This window comes from Leptodactylus fuscus, chromosome 2, assembly GCF_031893055.1.
Source record: "Leptodactylus fuscus isolate aLepFus1 chromosome 2, aLepFus1.hap2, whole genome shotgun sequence".
NCBI classification, from domain to species: Eukaryota; Metazoa; Chordata; class Amphibia; order Anura; family Leptodactylidae; genus Leptodactylus; species Leptodactylus fuscus.
In genome coordinates, this window is record NC_134266.1 from 44,945,218 (window position 1) to 44,965,353 (window position 20,136).

General features: G+C 42.2%; 1 protein-coding gene across 1 annotated transcript; it reads left to right on the forward strand.

Annotated features, from left to right (window-relative positions):
* Nucleotides 1–579: 579 nt before the first annotated feature.
* On the forward strand, nt 580–19,837 carry TMEM45A (transmembrane protein 45A). Its single transcript, XM_075263689.1, has 6 exons — nt 580–987; nt 8,347–8,544; nt 9,374–9,586; nt 10,326–10,510; nt 12,750–12,895; nt 16,417–19,837. The coding sequence occupies exons 2-6, from the start codon at nt 8,355–8,357 to the stop codon at nt 16,508–16,510; spliced, it is 828 nt and encodes a 275-aa protein (XP_075119790.1). The 5' UTR covers nt 580–987; nt 8,347–8,354; the 3' UTR covers nt 16,511–19,837.
* Nucleotides 19,838–20,136: the final 299 nt, after the last annotated feature.

The window sequence follows — 20,136 nt, forward strand, 5'->3', positions numbered from 1 at the left end:
CGTTCGGGGAGTCTGCATGGGGACGGAATACTGAACACAATGACAAGCGGTGAGCTTATGAAAACTCATGGACCCCATAGACTATTATGAGGTCCGTGTGTTTTCCACGTGCTGTTCACATGAGTGATGTGGAGAGAAAACTACTTTACTTTCCACTCTACATGACTCGTGTGCAGACTGCGCGGAAAACACATGGACCCCATTATAGTCTATAGGATGCATGTGCTTTCATTATTCACCGCTTGTCAATGCGCTCGGTATTCCATTCGGGGGGTCCCATGAGGACTCCTCGAACAAAATACTGAACGCAGATGATGGGGACATGGATGGGATGGGTGGAGCTAAAGTGGCATGAATAGGGCGGGGCTTACGTCTGCAGGCCCATTATTTAGTCCCTCTTTCAGTCCTTAGAAAGTTGGGAGGAATGCAGATGATCTGTGCGGGTTCTGAGTATCGGACCCCTACAGATAACATACTGAGGATCTATTCCGTGTATTGGTCATCAGTATAAAAATTCGATACCCATATATTAAGTTTAATTACCACAAATGGTGCCATATTGAAGGGCCATGAGGAGAGAAGGTGATTGTGTTCTCAAGTGTGTGTAAAGCCTTTGTACAGCCATTTATTTTTTGTGAATAATTGACAATCCCGCATTTCCTCAGCAGAGGTCCCCCAGCCCCTTCCCACACTGCACATCAGATTTTCCACATCAACCTCTCGGTCTGTACGGCTGCAGTACCTAATACCTGCCACCAGGGGGCGCGCACCGTACACGTGGACGGTACAGCCAGAGTGATGGACATGAGGGCGGCCCTACCACAGGCCCCGGGTGTGCGCCCGCCCCGCCTGAACCCACCTATCACTAGTCACTATGAGGTTCACTTACTGTACAGTTACAGGCAATGCCTCCATCTGTATAAGCCGGAGAGCCCAAGGAAACTGCATTACAGAGAGTGGAGGGCGCTGACACCGGGCCACAAGTGGGTGAGTGAACTTCTCCTGCAGTCTGAGGGGGTATCTAATGGTGTATCTAATGGTGTATCTAATAGTGTATCTAATGGTGTATCTAAGCTCCTGTCTGCAGCCACATCTACACTCCTGTGCACAGTTTGCACTCAGTAATAGATGTTCTTATAGATAGTATAGAGCTACAACTGTGGCCAGTGTATACATAAATATATATATATACTACAGAGTATATATATATATATATATATATATATATATATATATATACTGTATATCCAGTGTCTCCCAGCACAGTCAGTGAGCTCAGTCACGTACATAATGCTGGCAGTCCCTCCCTGTGATGTGTACACTGACTGCTAGGTGTAAACTTTCTACAACTACTGGGACATAGTAGCCATGTATATACTGTATACATTGTATATACGAAATACACAGGTCACTATTTGTTAGGAAGGAAAGTATATACATATAAATACATATCACTACGTACGGTATATATCACTACATACATATATACTGATACATACACATACACACATATCACTACATACATATAAATACATATATTTCTATATACGGCTTACAGTAAGTAGCAATAAGTTACGATACGTTTCTGCGGAGTGTGAATCTGCACAAAGCCACTTGTTTTCCTTGCAGTATAACATACAGGGGACAGATATGGGGATGAATTTTACGTCACTGGGAAGTTAAAGTTGTTTTTGGGGGAGGTGAGAGGTCTGGTTGTCTTGGTGTATAGACAGTACATGGCCGACACACAACATTTCCATTGTATCCTGCAGGGTAAGCAGCGGTCTCTCACCAATATTGTCCAAGGGAGTGACCCAGGCCACCGACCTCTAATATTGAGACATGATGTGTTTTATGTCACGTACTGTTTTGTAAAAACTTTGTATTAGGATTCGTCGACTTTGCCAGAAATGGGCGATTCTCGATTTTAATCTGGTTCTTGCTTAAACAATATAAAAGAAGCCGAGTGAGCTGCAGTGTGAGGAGGATTCGGGGATATCTGATGCAGCTTCCTCATCCTACCACCTGACTACAGTGAGGAAACTGCTCATGGATTGTGGCAGGAGGGGAAAACCTGGACGAAATATATCAGAATCCGCAGTGATCGGACTCCATTTCATGATTCTATTAACTTAATCAAGTTATTTCCCAGCCTGATATGATATAAAGCAGAGGGCGCAGTAAGATTACTGCAAAGCACCAACCCCTCCCAGAACTACCTGGTACATGTCTCATATTGATCAGCATGTTCTTGAAACCTCCATGTGACAGACGATGCAGAAAGGTATAAGGCTATGTTCACACGATCGTGGTGTATTGGTATAGCGGTCCATTTTTCATGGCGGTTTTGCACTCAGCGCTGTGCACTTTGTAGTGGTCGTGCCAGGTTACTGCAGCTCAGTCCCACTCAAGTGACTATCCTTATAGATAATAGTAAAAAAAATATATATATTTTTTACTATATATTTTTTTGCTCATAAATTACAGACATTTGGATCTATGACGCCGATGGTCGCTTTCTATATATGACACAGTCATCAGACCAACAAACAAAATCTACAAGGAATCGTGTAAAACATTTTTTTTTTGTTTTTACAGATCTGGTGACCTTTATTTATCGGCTTATTTCCCTGAAGGATTATTGATCCATGATAGGTTTCTCATGAAGAATATTTGGAAGGTCATGTATAGCTTAGTATGGTGTCCACACCATGTTATAGGAACATTCCTTGCTACTGGTGGAAAGACATTTACTTTACAGAAGATTGCCACAAAAAAGTAAAACTGGTCATTTAGTGCTCAAAGTGTTCCATCCCTCTGTTATTCCTCCTGGAAATGTATGAGTAATTTGACAGCAGTGTTTAGATCTATGTCCCTACAGTCTGACACTTTCATCCCTGTGTGTAGGGACATACCTCATTGACAAGGGAAATGGGAACACTCAGTTGTCAATTTGTTCATACATTACAAGGAGGAATATAAGGGGAACATCACAATTTACAGTTGTGAGAAAGGAATTACAAGCCTCTGTCGCTGCCTCTATTGAAAACAATAGGAGACTCCAGCTGCAATTTGGTGCTGATTTTGAGGAAGAATCTGCCTTAAAATCTTCCTCGATTACGCTATGTGAACATACCCTAAGGCCCCCACAGGCCGGAACCGCCTTGCCAAAGCGCTGCGGAAACAACCACGGCATGAACACATTGCGGTTGTTCCTGCAGCACTTTGAACAGAAAGTTCACAGAGTTTTCCTCCATGGACTTTCTGTTACAATTATATTTATGGGAAAGCCACCGGCGTTTCCGAAGATATAATTGACATGCTGCGGTTTTCAAAACCGCATCGGTTTTGAAAATCGCAGTGTGTCCGTGCTGTCATTTTTTTCCGCAAAGTGGGCATGGGATTCGCATGAATCCCAACCACTTGGCAAGTACTGTACAGCTCTGCGATTTTTCCCGCGGTTTTTCCGCCGTGGCCAAATCGCGGCGTTTCCGGCCTAAAGCTGAGGCCCCACGTTGCGGAAACACAGCTTTTTTTGTTGCAGATTTTATTGCAGTTTTTTGAGCCAAAGCAAGAATGGCTACAAAAGGAATGGGATATATATAGGAAGCTTCTAAGGGTCCATTCCCACGATGTAACGCGGCGCTGATTCTGTCACATAACCTCGTGGGAGGCTTTTTAGCCCATTGATTTCAATGTATTACGCGTGCTAAACGGAACCCATTGAAGTCAGTGGGATTCTGTGTTGCAGCGCTGACTCTGACACGAGTTTACGTGTCAGAATCAGCGCCTCGTTACATCGTGGGAACAGACCCTTTACTTTGCCCCACTGCTTAATCCATTTCTGGCTTTGGCTCAAAAAACCGCAACAAAATCTGCAGCAAAAAAAGCTGCGTTTCTGCAAGGTGGGCTTCAGCCTGAAGGGGAGTATTGTTACAATGTGACATGACTAGGGTTGAGCCGATCTTGACTTTTCAGGATCGATTTTGAAATCCGATTTCCGATTATTTTTCATTCGAACCCGATCTTGATCCCAATTCCAATCCCAATGCAAGTCAATGGGATTTTTTTTATTAATCAGAGATCGGATTTTAAAAACAATCCTATTCACTGTACAGCATGGAATCTAACAATTGAACGCTTTAATTGTTAGAATCCACGCTGTGTAGTGATTTTTTTTTTTAATCACTAAGTAGCCAGAGGATTTTTTTTAATCCTCTGGCTACTTAGTCCCCCCTGGTGTCCACTTACCTGCAGAGATGGCTGGTCCGGTGCCCGGTGTTCTCATTCTTCTTCGCCTCGCTGCCCCCTGCCTCCCAGGTTAAGAGAGTGTGGGTGGATACAAGGCGGCGAGACGTGACATTTCCCCTCCCAGTACCCGCCCACACTCTCCTAAGCCACAAGCCCCGCCTTCTTCCTAGCTTTTTAACACTAACCTGGGAGGCAGGGGCAGCGAGGCGAAGAAGAAGGAGAACACCGGGCACCGGACCAGCCATCTCTGCAGGTAAGTAGCTACTAGAGATGTTAGCTAGTCTCCCATTAGAATAAATGGATGCAGCCGACGCGCAGGGGGTTAAGGCTGTGTGCCGGCTGCTTCCATTCATTCCTATGGAACCGCAGCAGAGCCTTCACACTGAGTATACACTCTGCTCAGAATGAGCGGAGTGTATACTCAGTATGAAGGCTAACATTGTTAGCTTTTCCCACAATGCTTGGCCAGTAGCAAATAATCACCGATCTCGATCCCACCTAAGGAGATCGGGTTCGGAATTCCGATCGCGATCGTGAAATTTTCTTGATCGACGATCGAAATCCATTCTTTTCCGAACACGATCGCTCATGCCTAGACATGACTTTATGATTTCTGCGGATTATACCAACGATCCCTGGAAGGAAATCCCATAAAACCAGAAGGCAATACCTTTTGGACTGTTTTAATCACCTTACATGCGTCCCTCCAAAATGAGCAAGTGTTACAACTGATGTAAAAACTACTCTCATAGGAAAGCACGGGGTGAGCTCTGGCATCAGTTTATCTCTGATGTTCCTTTATGACAGACGAGTGAAGAATCAGTGAAAGGCCCTATATATGAGACTGAGCCTCAATTGGTATAAAGAGTAGGGAGATATGGTTGGTAGTGCCAGTAACACAAGCATAATGTTTCCCATATTAAGCTTTGTGCATCATTTCTGGCAGAGTCTGACATACACAAACAACCAGAGTAAAGCCAAGGAACAGTATTAAGTTTCGAATGTGCCTTGTACATGAAACGCTCTGCAAATAAACAAGGCGAAAGTCGGAAATATTGAAGGAATGTAAAGTAACCGGAAAACAGAGTTTGTGATACATTGAAACGTTTTCACAATGCATCCTCTTATATGTGTCCAATACCCACACACCTACATGTACTCTGAGGAAATCTGGGCAAGGAAAAGCTGGAGGGGGCCACTAAGCAGTCGCTTCTCCCCCTGGTCGGATCTTTTTATCACACTTACCCCTAAGAGGCTGAAGCATTTCAGAGTACAATATAGTTCTGTATCTCTTCAGTGGCAAATAGTTGATATATGACATATGAATGTAAGCCCTAGTTTGTAAGATCGCAGGCTGTGGCAACGAGTTCTGAACTTTGGCTGTTGCGCGGGAGATGCGCTGCCCTCCACCAAAGAACCCATCCTCTTATGCCCTGTTCACATCTGCTTTTGTATTCCGTCCGGGGAGAGTCCGCATACAGACCACTGAACGGAATACCAAACGCAATTGCAAGCACTGTGCAGTAAAAGCACATGGACCCCATAGACTATAATGGGGTCCGTGTGCTTGCAGCACACTGCCCGCATGAATCAAGGGGGAGTTCACACGGAGTAACATGCCGCGTGATGTGGCACGTATACGCCGTGTGAGATTTTGAGCGCCGTATATGCTCCCATTGATTTCAGTCGGAGCCTGGATCGTATACGCTGCGCTATTTTGCGGCCGCAAAATAGCGCAGCGTATACAAGACTAACTCCCATTGAAATCTATGGGAGCGAATACGGCGCTCAAAATCTCACACGGCGTATACGTGCCAGGTCACGCGGCTCGTTACTCCATGTGAATGCACCCTTAATCTAGAATATCCTAATAGGAAAGTGAGATGTCTAAACTAGACAGTCCCTTTAAGCCCACATTTCCATTTTCAGCGCAGCCTTATTTCTAGAGCTCCGGCCTCATTTCCTTCTCTTTTGGCTTTCATGAGTTACTGATGAATATTCCTGCGGATTTGTCGGCTTCTCTTTGATCTCTGTGTTTGAAGGCAATTTATAAGGATTAGAGAAAGAAAGCAGCGCATAGACTTCCTGTATTGACTACAGTACAGCGCCGCCCTCCACGATCGCTTATGTACAAAGTCCTCGATATATGAGGAGGAAATATAAAGCTCTGAGAACAGGAGACGTCGCTACGCTCAGCAGAGGGAACTTCAGACTCTCCAGTGAGTGACGTAATGTAACATTGGCGATTTGTAGGCACCATGCATTGGTGAATCCACTACCATTGGTCTACCTCCTTGTGGTTGAGCTATGGTAGTCCTAGACCCGGGGTCACCAACCTTAGCCACTCCAGCTGTTGTGAAACTACAACTCCCAGCATGGATAAAAGTGATTATAGCATGCCTGGGGGTTATAGTTTCATAACAGCAAGAGTGCTAAGGGCTGCTGACCCTGCTGCGGGACGTTTTTACTAGTGATAGCTCATCAGTATCGGATCTGTTGGGGGCCAACATTGGAACCTGCACAGACCAGCTGACCCTGCAGCCTCCAGGCACTGCAAGCTATAGCAATGAACAAAGAGGGGACCAGTCACTCTTATACCTGTATAGCGGTGACGCTGGGGGAACGGCACACAGCTTTGCATATCTATTTTCAGTCCTCATAAAAGGTGCTATAAGCAGATAAGTGAGTGTTCTTGTTTGTTTTCTGATTATAGGACCTTTTATACAGGACACTGTCCATTTCCTATCAACGCTTATTCAGCTGATTTATTCACTTTGGTCAAAGGGCTTTAAAGGCATATTATCACCAGAACAATCCTATAGAGCTATAAGCAAGGTCACATAGCTGGAGTTAACACACTTTTTTCTGCTTCCTGATTTCTGCCTCAGTTGTTGAGGCATTAAAGGGATCCTATCATTCAAACACATTTTTTTTCTCACTAACAAGTCAGAATAGCCTTAAGAAAAGGCTATTCTTTTCCTATCTTTCGATGTCTTTTCCGTGTCGCCGTTTGCATGAAATCCCGGTTTTTGTCGGTATGCAAATGAGTTCTCTCGCAGCACTGGGGGCGTCCACAATGCTGCGAGAGAACTCTCCAGCGACGCCTCCATCTTCTTCAGGAACGTCATCTTTACACGTTTCCTTTCGGCGCAGGCGGTCAAACTTGTAGGTTTGACACCTGAGGACCCCCCCCCATCAGCTGTTCTCAGCAGCCACTGTACAGAGGGGAGAGACGGGACAACTTTACTATTTTTCAAAGCTGTAAACTTCCCCTGGGCCTTTGGCCATATTACCCTCTTACTTCTATGCACATGGTTTGGCTCCCATAATTCGTTTTGGTATCCAATAACTGATGAAGGTCTCTCTGAGACAAAATGTTTCATGCCTGGATATAATACAATAAGTGTTATTCACAAAAGCATTTGAGAGTACCAGAGTTTACCTTTCATTATTGTTATTTACATACAAACTACATTTCCCATGATTCATCTTCCTGCCCTCAGTCTCTGGGTTTTCTGCCCACAAGGGGAAGGGAGAGAATGAGCTTGCATGCGAAATATCACAGCATCATGTGACCTCAGATGTAGGAGTGATTTGTTACTTGATTTTTTTGCAGGGGAGAGTGGAAAAGGGAGGGGTACACAGAGAGTGAGAGCAGGCAGATGAATCATGGGAATTGTAGTTTGTCACATTGCATGTAAATAACTGGGATACAAGGAGCAGCAAGTAAAATCAAGCCAAGCAAAGGCAGCACAAGAGATCAGTGAGGATATAGTACTGTTGTGGGAGTATTTGCAAATAATATTTGTAAGCTAAATAACCTCTTTATTGCTGATTTTAGGTTAAATTTAGGTAAGTTTAAGGTTATACATTTTGGTACATGAATACACCCACTATATATAATGTGAATTGATCACTATTGGGTAAGACTAGGTTCACATCTACGTCGGAGCCTCTTACGCAGATCCTAATAAAAATCCTGGATGGAGAATGATGATAAACTAAATTATAGCATGTAATGCCATTCATTAAAAGCCAACAAGACGTTGTGGACACAATATTTAATCACATTCTTTATTTCTTTATGAACACCAGAGAGAACAATGGCCAATTTTAAAGGACATGCCCTGCCGGGGAGCTTCTTCCTCATATTTGGTCTTTGGTGGTCGGTGAAGTACCCGCTGAAGTATGCCTGCAGGAAAAATAAGAAGGTTTGTTTCTTTGGCTCAAAGATTGGATTTCAGCGTGTGGAAATCATAGAAGGAGCGGTGAAGGCAATCTTTGCTTTAATAGGTAAGCGCTTCTATTGTGTTTCCTCTGCCTGGTTTCTACATAAGGACATTTTATGTGTCAGGTTGACCATTTGTACTTATACAATAATGGTTGTCAGTGTTCCAAGGACAGATTTCCAGCCATTTTATGCTTGGCTGGATTTATACATTGCAGACACAATGGGGGGAGTTGTTGGGGATGGTTTGTTCTGACAAATTTACTTTAATAACTCCCAAAAACCGGTGTGACTTATACCTGAAATCTATGCCAGTCTCTGAATGGCATATAGGGTTGTGGACTTGGAGTCAGGACCAATTTTGGTTGGTGTGACAAAAAGGTAGTGGATTCTCGCTTCCAAATAAAATCATTAATTATTCTGAATTATTTTATACAATTTTTATTATTGTATAATATTAAATTCTGCATTGGTTTACATGGGTAGCCTCTTATTCTGTTTTCCTACAACTTCCATGATGACTTGCACTTCATTCAGAAGTGGCTCACACCACTTCCCTTCTCACTCCCTCCCTCCCCCTTCCTCTCACTCCTTCCCCCTCCCTGTTTCCCATAGCTAGCCCGCCCACTATTAGCTCATCCTAACTAATTCAGGCACCTATAGATATTTGGTAAACCAAGTAATTTAGAAAATAGGGGGGGGGGGGACAACACCTTTAATCTGATGTATAGTTTGTTATATATTTACTTTTATAGGAATTCAATCACTTGTTTTTTTGTGCATTACAAGATCTTTACTGCTTCTGTCTGACCATGGCTGCCAAGCTGGGGTCGGAGGCTATAACGTTACGTCTGCTGTTTTACTCCTAATTAGCCTAATCCTTGTTCCTTCCAGGAATCTTAGCAGAACAGTTTGTGCCAGACGGACCTCATCTCAGACTATACAACCATGAGGAGAAGCAGTGGAGCCATCTCATGAACTGGCAGCACTCCACCATGTATTTCTTCTATGGGATCTCAGGCGTGGTTGACATCATCACTCACACCACCAAAGCCGTACCTGTAGCTATGGACAGACTGATGCTTGCAATCGCCATCTTTGTGGAAGGTATTCACTACGTTTATATTGCAGTGATATTTACATTCTGCTTCCTACTTGACAACTTTTTAGAGGTGACATCTGGAAACGCCTCTAATATACGACACTTGAATCGCAATTTGTACCCCCTTCAGCAACTGCAGAATAAACACAGGCCCCACACCCGGCCCCCTAAATACATACAGGCCTCCTGAACTAATACAGGTCCATAAATAAAGATTCTACCAGACAACCCTAGAAAACCCAAAGCAAAACCAAACCAGGTTGCTAAACATACAGACCATAAAAATGCAGATACCATACCAGATAATCTAAAAATGACATACCCTAGAGCGAACCATCTTAAAAATAAATATAGACCTCAACATTACCACCTGAAAAAGATCCCCCTAAAGAAAGACAGACTTCGGAGTAGAACCCCTTAATATGAATCCAGACTAGATACCCCTAAAATACAGACCCAGACACCTCATTTACAGATCCCAGACAAATCCCCATGCCCCTTTTTTTAGATTCTTTTCCAGACCACCAAACTACCCCTTTACAGACCAGATGTTCAGGTACTCACCTCTCCACCCCTGGGGACCACTGCAGACAGCGCCCTGATGTCTAGGGGTTCCAGAGGGTTGTTTGTGGTGGCTCTCTGAGGTGTACCAAGGAGAGGTGAGTATGTAGGGCATATGGGGGATTTGGCAAATTTGCACATACAGTAATGTTAGTGAAATGTTCTTTGTTATTCTTATTTCAGGATTCCTATTTTATTACCACGTTCACGGCAGACCAGACCTAGATTTACACATTCACACACTCCTCCTATTTGCAGTTTTTGGGGGAGCTCTGTGCACTTTTCTGGAGGTCTTCTTCCGGGGTAACATTATACTTGAATTGTTCAGGTCAAGCGTGTGTATCTTACAAGGCAGCTGGTTCTGGCAGGTAAGTGAAGACCCTGATGTTCTGAAATCTCTGCTTTTATTTGAATATACAGGCAAATGCTCCGTTTGATATTGAAGTATTCTAAGAGGTTGTCTCATGAACCCTTTGTAGATTCACCCCCTGCAGCTTCTAGCCCACCTCTGAAACCCCTGCAAGCAGCTTATTATGTTGGTGGATGGTAAAATCCAGGTTGATCAAAGGAGATTCAAAGATGTCCATAGCCTTTAATCTGACAGCTGGCACTAGGGGCACATCTGGCCTAGCACTAGTTTCTGGCATGGAACATAACAATTATGTAGAATTTCATTTAGCTAGAAGTTGAAGTGGCATAATATTATGGCCAGACAGTGCCAAAAACAATGCCTTAATAACACTGAATATTATAGGTCTCAGCTGCATATCATTTTTTGTCCCTTTTGGTTGCAGAGTAGTTTTAAAGGGATCCTATCATTAAAATGCAATTTTTTCTGACTGCCACGTAGGAATAGCCTTAAGAAAGGCTATTTGTCTCCTACCTTTAGATGTCTTCTCCGCGCCGCCGTTCGGTAGAAATCCCAGTTTTCTTCGGTATGCAAATGACTTCTCTTGTAGCACTGGGGACGGTCTCCATCGCTCAAACAGCACTGGGGGCGTCCCCAATGCCGCAAGAGAACTCTCCAGCTATGCCTCCATATTCATCTGGAACAGCCTCTCCCTGCGTCTTCTTTTGGTGCTGGGGTCAAACTGCTACGCATGCGCAGTCGACTCTGCCATCGGGCCTCGGGCAGTGCCGATTGCACATGCCCGCGGCCATTTTATTGTGGCCGCTTACGCTCTGTACTCCGTTGAACTACAGGAGCGTACTGCACATGTGAAGTACGCTCGCATAAGCGGCCACAAAAAAATGGCCGTGGGCATGTGCAGCCAGCTCTGCCCAAGGCCCGATGACAGAGTTGACTGCGCATGCGTAGAAGTTTGACCCCAGAGCCGGAAGAAGACACAGGGAGCGGCTGTTCCAGACAAAGATGGAAGTGGTGCTGGAGATTTCTCTTGCAGCATTGGGGACGCCCCCAGTGCTGTTTGAGCGCTGGGGACCACCCCCAGTGCTGCGAGAGAACTCATTTACATACCGAAGAAAAGCGGGATTTCTACCGAACGGCGGCGCGGAGAAGACATCTAAAGTTAGCACAAGAATAGATTTTCTGAAGAGCTACAGTAACAGCACTGATAGCTCTTCCCCCAGGATACAACACAGGATAACGGGAAAGCCGACAGCGTGCTGAATTCAGTGCACTGTCGGCTTTCTAGCAGTATATAAAACCAAGTGTGCCCGAGGACATGAAAGGTCCTCTTCAAATGTAGAGAGTAATATGGAAAATAACAAATATGTAAACAATTTTTTTTAAAAAAATATATGTTTTTTAACATAAAAACTTGGTTAAAAAAAATGTTTGCTATATTCCCTTTTAAAACTTGTGTATAGGATATAAGTGTTTCTGGATACGATATAAGTGCTGGCACTGCCTCCATCTAAAGAGAACCAGATACCTGTGTAACTGCTCAGATTCTGGATTCAATACACGGATGTGCAGCGTATTTCTGGTTGGAGTTTGCATTCTCCATGGTACCGTGTATACATGAATATGGGTTATGCTGCTATACCTGCAGCAAGTAACTGAATGATCAATAATCCTAGTTTATTTATTAAACTTACATATAACAATGTAATTATAATATTAATATACAGTATTTTTTATAAATATTCTGATTTGTGGGCAAAAGCCTGAACTTGTATGTCCAAGGATGTAGAGCTCTGCTGCCCTCTTGTGGTCACAGTTGAATTTGCACTAACCTATATTAAACTATGACAAAGTGAAGCAAAACACTTCAAGCATAAAAATGTTATTTCTTTGTTTTCCATATGGAATATGCCCCATCTGTAATGTAAAGCTCCGTCTTCATAGGGATCTTATGAACTGTCAATGTAGAAGTGGCTTCACAAGACAATACATTCCTAGCTGATAGATTGCTACAGTGGACCAATGTAAAATAATACTGTATACCATATAAATTCCCGTATGAAGCATTTATGGCACATCTACATTCCTCCATCCATCTCCCTCCTGGTGGGAAGGCCTCCGGCCACCGTGTAATGGAGCATTATGTGAATAAACGTATATAGTTTCCATGGTGGCCAATGTGGATAAGTATAAAGCTATGTTCTGCTTAAATAACAAAGTACTTTCTGAATTCCTTGCAGATTGGATTTGTGCTGTTTCCCCCCGGAGGTGGAGCAGAGTGGAACCAGCATGACCACGGCAATGTCATGTTCATTACAATGTGCTACTGTTGGCACTACGCCTTTGCACTCTTGATTGTTGGTGTGAATTATGGCATTATAATGTGGTATGTAATACTGTGTTCCCTTATATTAAGGATAAAGATACAGTATGCTAGAAATGTATGTTTTATCAAATTTCTAAAAGCAGGGAATAATTGAAGGTTTCACGTGGCTGCAACATGGACATCCAGTATCCTAGTTCAGGCTAATAAGGTTATGGTGCTATAACCTTACTATATTATGTTATATAACCTTACTATATTATATTACTATAACCTTACTATATTATATTATATAACCTTACTATATTATATTACTATACCCTTACTATATTATATTATATAACCTTACTATATTATATTACTATAACCTTACTATATTATATTATATAACCTTACTATATTATATTATATAACCTTACTATATTATATTACTATAACCTTACTATATTATATTATATAACCTTACTATATTATATTACTATACCCTTACTACCGTATATACTCGAGTATAAGCCGAGGCCCCTAATTTTACCACAAAAAACTGGGAAAACTTATTGACTCCAGTATAAGCCGAGGGGGGAAAAGCAGCAGCTACTGGAAAATTTCAAAAATTAAAATGGTCGGAGTTTTTGGGTGCAGTAGGTGCTGGGGAAGGGGAGGGGGTGTTTTGGTTGTCTGTCTGCCCCTTCCTTGAGCTTGAGGGCTGAGTTTTTTTTCCCCCACTTGGAATTCAGCCTGGCTGACTATAGGGGATCTGCAGTGCTCCTATTAACCCCTTCCTGATGGAACAGGAGCACTGCAGATCCCCTATATTCAGTAGACCGGGCACTGTCAGACACAGGGATACCTAATGTGTATGTGTGTCACAGTCATTTTCTACTTTTATATGTATTCTAGGGAAAGGAGGGATTTAGAAATTTTATTTACTTTATTTTTTTTTTAAGCTTCTTTTTTTTCACTATTTTATGGGAGATTCTATACATTACTATTGCGACTGGTCATACACCCCCCTCCCCTCCCCATTTTTTGCTTGACTAGAGTATAAGCCGAGGGGGGCTTTTTCAGCACAAGAACTGTGCTGAAAAATTCAGCTTATACTCGAGTATATACGGTATATTATATTACTAGAACCTTACTATATTATATTACTATAACATTAACCGCAGGTGATCTGAGTTTGTTTCACTAGAACCACAGACAGGTGTTGTGGCCATAACATGGATGCTAAGTTGTAGCCAGAGTGCAGCCACATGACATCGATTTTTCACCATTTGGTATTTCCTTACATATTAGGGCACTGATATGTATGCAGTTCACTGGCAACTACAGTATGAAAGGTTTATATCACAGCACATACATATAATACTAAGAATGCAATGTATCCATAAGGGGAACAATCCGACTCTTCCCCTGACCTTCTTAGTGGTGATTCACAGGCCGTTGTGTATCACTGTATATACAGTAGCCTATCCAACCTGTATATACAGTAACCTCACCAACCTCACCTCATTTCCCTTTCTCTATTCATAGTGTGTTAGGAAACATCTATTTTTGCCTCCCCTTTATTCCCACAAACCAGTCAGTGACTGTGAGGCAGTGTACTGCAGAAGACACCAGCTTCCATAAAATATCAGGAAAGATAATCTATGCCTTTTTGACTGAGCTCCAACCCACCAGCTGAGCTCTTGCTGGGTGACCACAGCAAACTTAGAATACATTAATAGTACAAGTGGATATAAGAAACTTTGTAATATATCTTGTTAGAGAAAAATGCCTCTTTCTCTACTTATCTGACTCTTTTCTTGCTAAACTGACTTTCACTCTGAAATATTTGCTGAATGCTGTCTTACTAGAACAAGACAGACAGAACGTCATAGAGGTATCAGACTACATAGTAGTCTGTGGAAAGGGAAGGGAACCGGAGATGAATGAGAAAGGAGAGACAGAGGCGCAGAAGGGATTGTAAGAATTAAATAGGAAGTTCCTGTCTCCCCCCAAGTGCTTTATTCCTATCAGTATAGATCAGAACTTCTCTATCATGTCCTATGTGACTCAGCTGCAGTATAAGCAGTAGTATATTCACACAATGGGTGCGCAGCTGTGAAAAATTTGTTTAATATGTGTATACCTGAGGGTAGTCTGTCTTCACAAATGATTCCTCGCAGACTCAAGATTATTGAAGGACACGTGAAAACAGCTGGAGAAAAAACGCGTTCTGTTACCTAATGGATGGGTCACAGGGACCGTTAAAAAGGCGGTTGTGTGAACTGATCGAAGCACTGAGTAAGAGGGAAGGTCATAGACTATATTCCGCTCTACTTTTATGTGTTCTCTATGGGAGACATCACAGCAACTAGTCCCTAACCAACAGCTCAGGAAGACCTAGAGATAGCTTGTGGTGGGGGAAACCTGCTAAAATGCAGAACACAAGTCATATAAAGGTGAGGTGTAACGTTATATACACGCTGCACTATGGCTTTAGGCTAAAGGTTAGCTACATTTTAATAGAAAGTAATTTATTCTGCAGGATTTTGGCAATGCTGTTTGTGTCAGAGGCTTGCTATACAGCGAGGAACCTGACAGATAGGTCCACGGATTTACTTTTCATGTATAACAACCCTTTATCAGAGGTCAGAGGTTTCGCAAAGCCCTCATAGCTTTGTAATGGAAACCAATAGAAGCAGACAGCCGTTACACAGGAGAGGAGCGTGCAGGGCAGAAGTAGTACAAAAATACAGCAATTATTCTAAGTATTCAGATGTATTCAGCAGATCTGTCACCTGGAGTCACAATCTAATTATCAAGTACTAGAAGCCGTTTCCTGGGGGACATCAGCAGAAGATTTACCATCCCATGTGAACAGATCATTAAATTAATAAGGTTGGGCTCAGCTTGGATTATGCAACAGATGAGATCCAAGCCATAACAACACGACTCTCGCCATTCGCACTATTGTGTCAGAGCAGCATAAATGTGCTTTATATTTTACATGGCTGCACTGAAGTTGTACAAATCCGTAATACAGGACCCCTAAACTGCTTTGAGCCCAGAATCTACAGAATATTATTGTTTTTCTTATTAAAGATTGTGACAGGATCTGTAATAGCGAACAACTATGATAGTATCAAGTAAACCTGTGGTGGCTAGTGATGGGCATCTGGGGCACACCGCCTGGATGTTTAGGGTAGTGCATCATACAGGCATCACATATAGATGTATTCATGTCCTCGGGGTGCAGATACAGTTTAATACTGAGGCCGGCAGCTACCTGTCCCTCTATTGAAGCTGTATTCACGTGACCGAGTCTTGTGGCCTGTGTCCGTGCCGTATTTCCGGGATTAAACTCGGCTGTGTGAATGGCACTCTCTGCACTATAGTTAGTTATGGTGCAGTGACCTCCAATATGGCCGGATCCTAACAGTACACCACAGGAGCGATACCGGAAGCTTACGGCTTCTTAGCTTCCCTAAATGTCTGATCCCAGTGCTTACTATTATAAATGAATGGATTTTAGTATTCAGATAGATTTCTATTTTACATTGTTGTTTTCCCTGTTATAAACTATGATGATATTTTTTTTTCAGGGTTGTTAATAAAAAGTTGAAATCTGCACAGGCTATGGAGATGGAATTACTGAAGTCACGGCAGGGAGATCAAGACTCGGAGGATGATATATAGTAACGCCGGCCAGCAGCCTTATTGTTTCAAAATTTTGGACCATATCTCATGTACTGTATAACACTATAGATACATACGCTATATACAGTGATCCAAAATATACTGTTTTATTCACTCTGCAAGACCTGCCCTGCCCATTACCATCCATGGTAGTAAGGTTGTCACACTGAATAGTTTAGCACTCATGCACTTGGACATGTGATAGCTCTGTTTTGTATGGAGCTGTAATAGGGCTGCCATAGAGGTACACGGAGCCTGTACTGCACCTCTGTATGCTTTAAGTTTCATATAGAGGCAAATGAAGGTTTTTCTGTTAATTTCTATACTTCTCTTTTAGAAGAAAATATACATATGGCAACCAAGTGTAGTCTATTTACACTGATATGTCAACTCACCCAGCTTTCCTGGGAGTCTTCCGGTTTCCAGGTCCCTCTCCCAAGCAAATTTCACTTTCATCGTCTGCAGTCTCATTCTCTGTGCTGTGACATCATCACTATTTTCATTAGATGGGTTTTGAACCCAGAATCACACATTGATGATGATGTAGAGGAGGCAGCAACTCAACTGGCTGAGCCACTGTCTCCATTATTTTTAAGTGGAGTCTTATTACATGAAAAACATTCCATTGAAAATAATGGAGTCTGTGGCTCAGTCATACATTGTTATTAGGTGTGATCCTAAATTAAGGTGCCCATATAATATGTTATTATTTAATATCCTGTAACTACTGTCTGAGAAGCTTTTCTTATACTACTTGCCATTCACCTGATCACATACCTGATCACTTACATGGATATGATACATAGTGGAGAAGGTTTCATGAGGTTTCAGAAATGTTCTAGGTGGTTTCACCTCATAAAAAATACCGTGCCACAATTTTCTAAATTAAAAGTGTTACTAAGGAGTCTGGAGAAGGTGAACCCCCCCCCCCCCTCCCCCAAAAGAAAAGAAACCTTACCTGTCCCTGGTGCTCTGGTGTCTCCCACCGCGGCCTGGTCCTGCTGCTCCTGGAGCTTCTTCCGGTAGAAGTCCTCACCTCACATGACCACTGAGCTGAGGCCAATCTGTGGCCTAAGTAAAGGACACGGGACCTCACAGGTGATGTATATGAGCGAACAGCCGGACCGGACAGCTGCAGGGGAGACAGGGGACAGGTAAGAATGTTTTCTGTTTTATTGTTCACCTTCACTGGCCTCCTTGCTGAGAATTATATATTCCGACAACTATTTCAAGGTACATTATCCATCTTTATGGGGACTCTCTTATGGCTTTGTAGCAGTACATAGGAATATGGCCACATACATGAGGCTGAAGGGTGAGAGTGAAGTAGTCACTACAATAATTGTATGAGAAAAGTATGTCACGATCAAGGGAAATCCTAGAGGAGGCCAGAAAACCAATATGAGGGCTATAAAAGGTTACGTAGGCTCCGTATACATTGCATATGAGCAATATGACTGACAATAACTTGGGATGGTTGCCATACTCATCGGCAAGTGCAGGGTGCTTTGTTTCCCATCACAATGTACTAGTATGTGTATGCTCCATATTAGTACTGTTTGTACCTCACATGTACTGTACTTTTAGTAGACCATATACAGTATATATATATATATTATTTTCCACTTCCCCTAAAACAGAAAATCATTGCACATAATATTATTGTCATGCACATTGTAAGTTATTTTAGAGATTATACTATGGCCTTAACACCTGGACACTCCCCCATGTAAAAGCAGCCTTAGGACCCATTCACATCACATTTTTTGCATCCGTTTAGCAGATCCGTTTAATGGATGGAAGAAATGGATGGCCATCTGTTTACATAGAGATGAATGTTAAAAAATAAAAACGGATCCATTTCTGCCCACTTTTTTTATGGACACAAAAACTCAGTACACACACGGACAGAAACTGATCTGTTGCACTATGTAAATGGATGGCTATCTGTTTGCATCCACTGTTTGCATGTTTTATTTTTTGCTTTTGTTAAACATATCTGTTAAACAGATGTAAAAAATAAATGTGAATGGAGCTTTATTTATAAATAGAAACTGGACCAGGACCTATACAAGGACTAGGGCTTATACAAGGACCAGGACCTATAAAAGGGCCAGGGCTTATACAAGGACCGGGGCTTATACAAGGACTAGGGCTTATACAAGGACCAGGACCTATACAAGGACCAGGGCTTATACAAGGACCAGGGCTTATACAAGAACCAGGACCTATACAAGGACCAGGGCCTAGATAAACCATCTTCTACATACATTCCATAAGACTGCTATGTATTTGCAGTTATGTCATATGTATATAAAGTGATGTATCTTACAGAATTGTAAATTGTGAATTATTTTAGCTTTTAAAACAAAAATTGAGAGCCTATTAGATAAAATGCTTCATTTATATTTTCATGTTCGTGCCTATATGACACTGTTTAATGTTTTTGGATGGAAACACATCACAGTTTTTCGTGCAGCACATTTTCGTTGGTGTAATCGACATACTGCGATTTCCGAAATCACAGCGGTTTTGGAAAACGTTGTGTATATTTTTTTTGCAAGAATCCCATCCATTTTGTAGTGACTGTAAAAGGCCACGGTTTTAGCCACATTGGGCTGTAGCCTAAGGGTAGCTATGCAATAGGCGGCACTAGAAAGGCAAGCTTATTTGCATATATGTTAAACAAAAGACATGGGGGGAGGGGCTTTTTTTATTATTTTTATTGATGTTTGGAATCAATTTTCAGTAAAAAATGCCAAAAATTTAACCCTAACCATCTCTGACCATGTTTTTAATACAAGAATACTATACCAATGTGTACTGTATGCCGTATCCTGGTTATTATTTATTTGTGTGTATACCTTAGCATTGGTCTGGTTGCAATAGGTTACTGCACGTTTGCACTCTTCAGTACATTAAAGGAACACTCCGGGGCAACTGATGCATTGTGTTATGCTTAGTGCAGGGCAGTCGGTGCGTGACACCTGAAGTCAAAGGATGCCAAAGATAGAAGACATGCGCTGTCTGTACAGGCCCTGCACTAGCTATAACACATTTCATATATATTTTATGTAAATACAATATTTCTATTTTCTATTGTGAGGAGATTAGTAATGTGAGGAGTGTTATTAGTAATAGGTTACTCCTGCCTTACACTCTGCTGTACGGGCACACTATCATGTCCCAATAACCTTGATCTTATGGATTACCAAGAACTGTTCATTTGTACTGAATAAATCTATATATTGTAAAATCTATTCTGCTATAAAAAGAAATAAGGTTTACGTCAAGAACTGCTCTCAGGAAATGTTAATTATTTTTCTTTGTTTATCAAGTGATATATTGTATTAATAAAAGAGTGTGCAATATACCGAGCTGAATGTCATTGTGAATGTCTCTAAGTCTGTGAGGGTCCTCTGCACTACACCGTGATCACCAGAGTCACCAAAGTCTTCCAGACATGATCACTTTAGGATTTTTTCAGCCTCCACCTATGTCTTTTCCTTGGCCCTCCAATCCCCTACCTATCATTTCCATTGTTCTTCCATTCACAGTGATCCCTACTAGACCGCAGTGCCTATAATAGTAACATACACAGTGTTGGCCAAAAGTATTGGCACCCC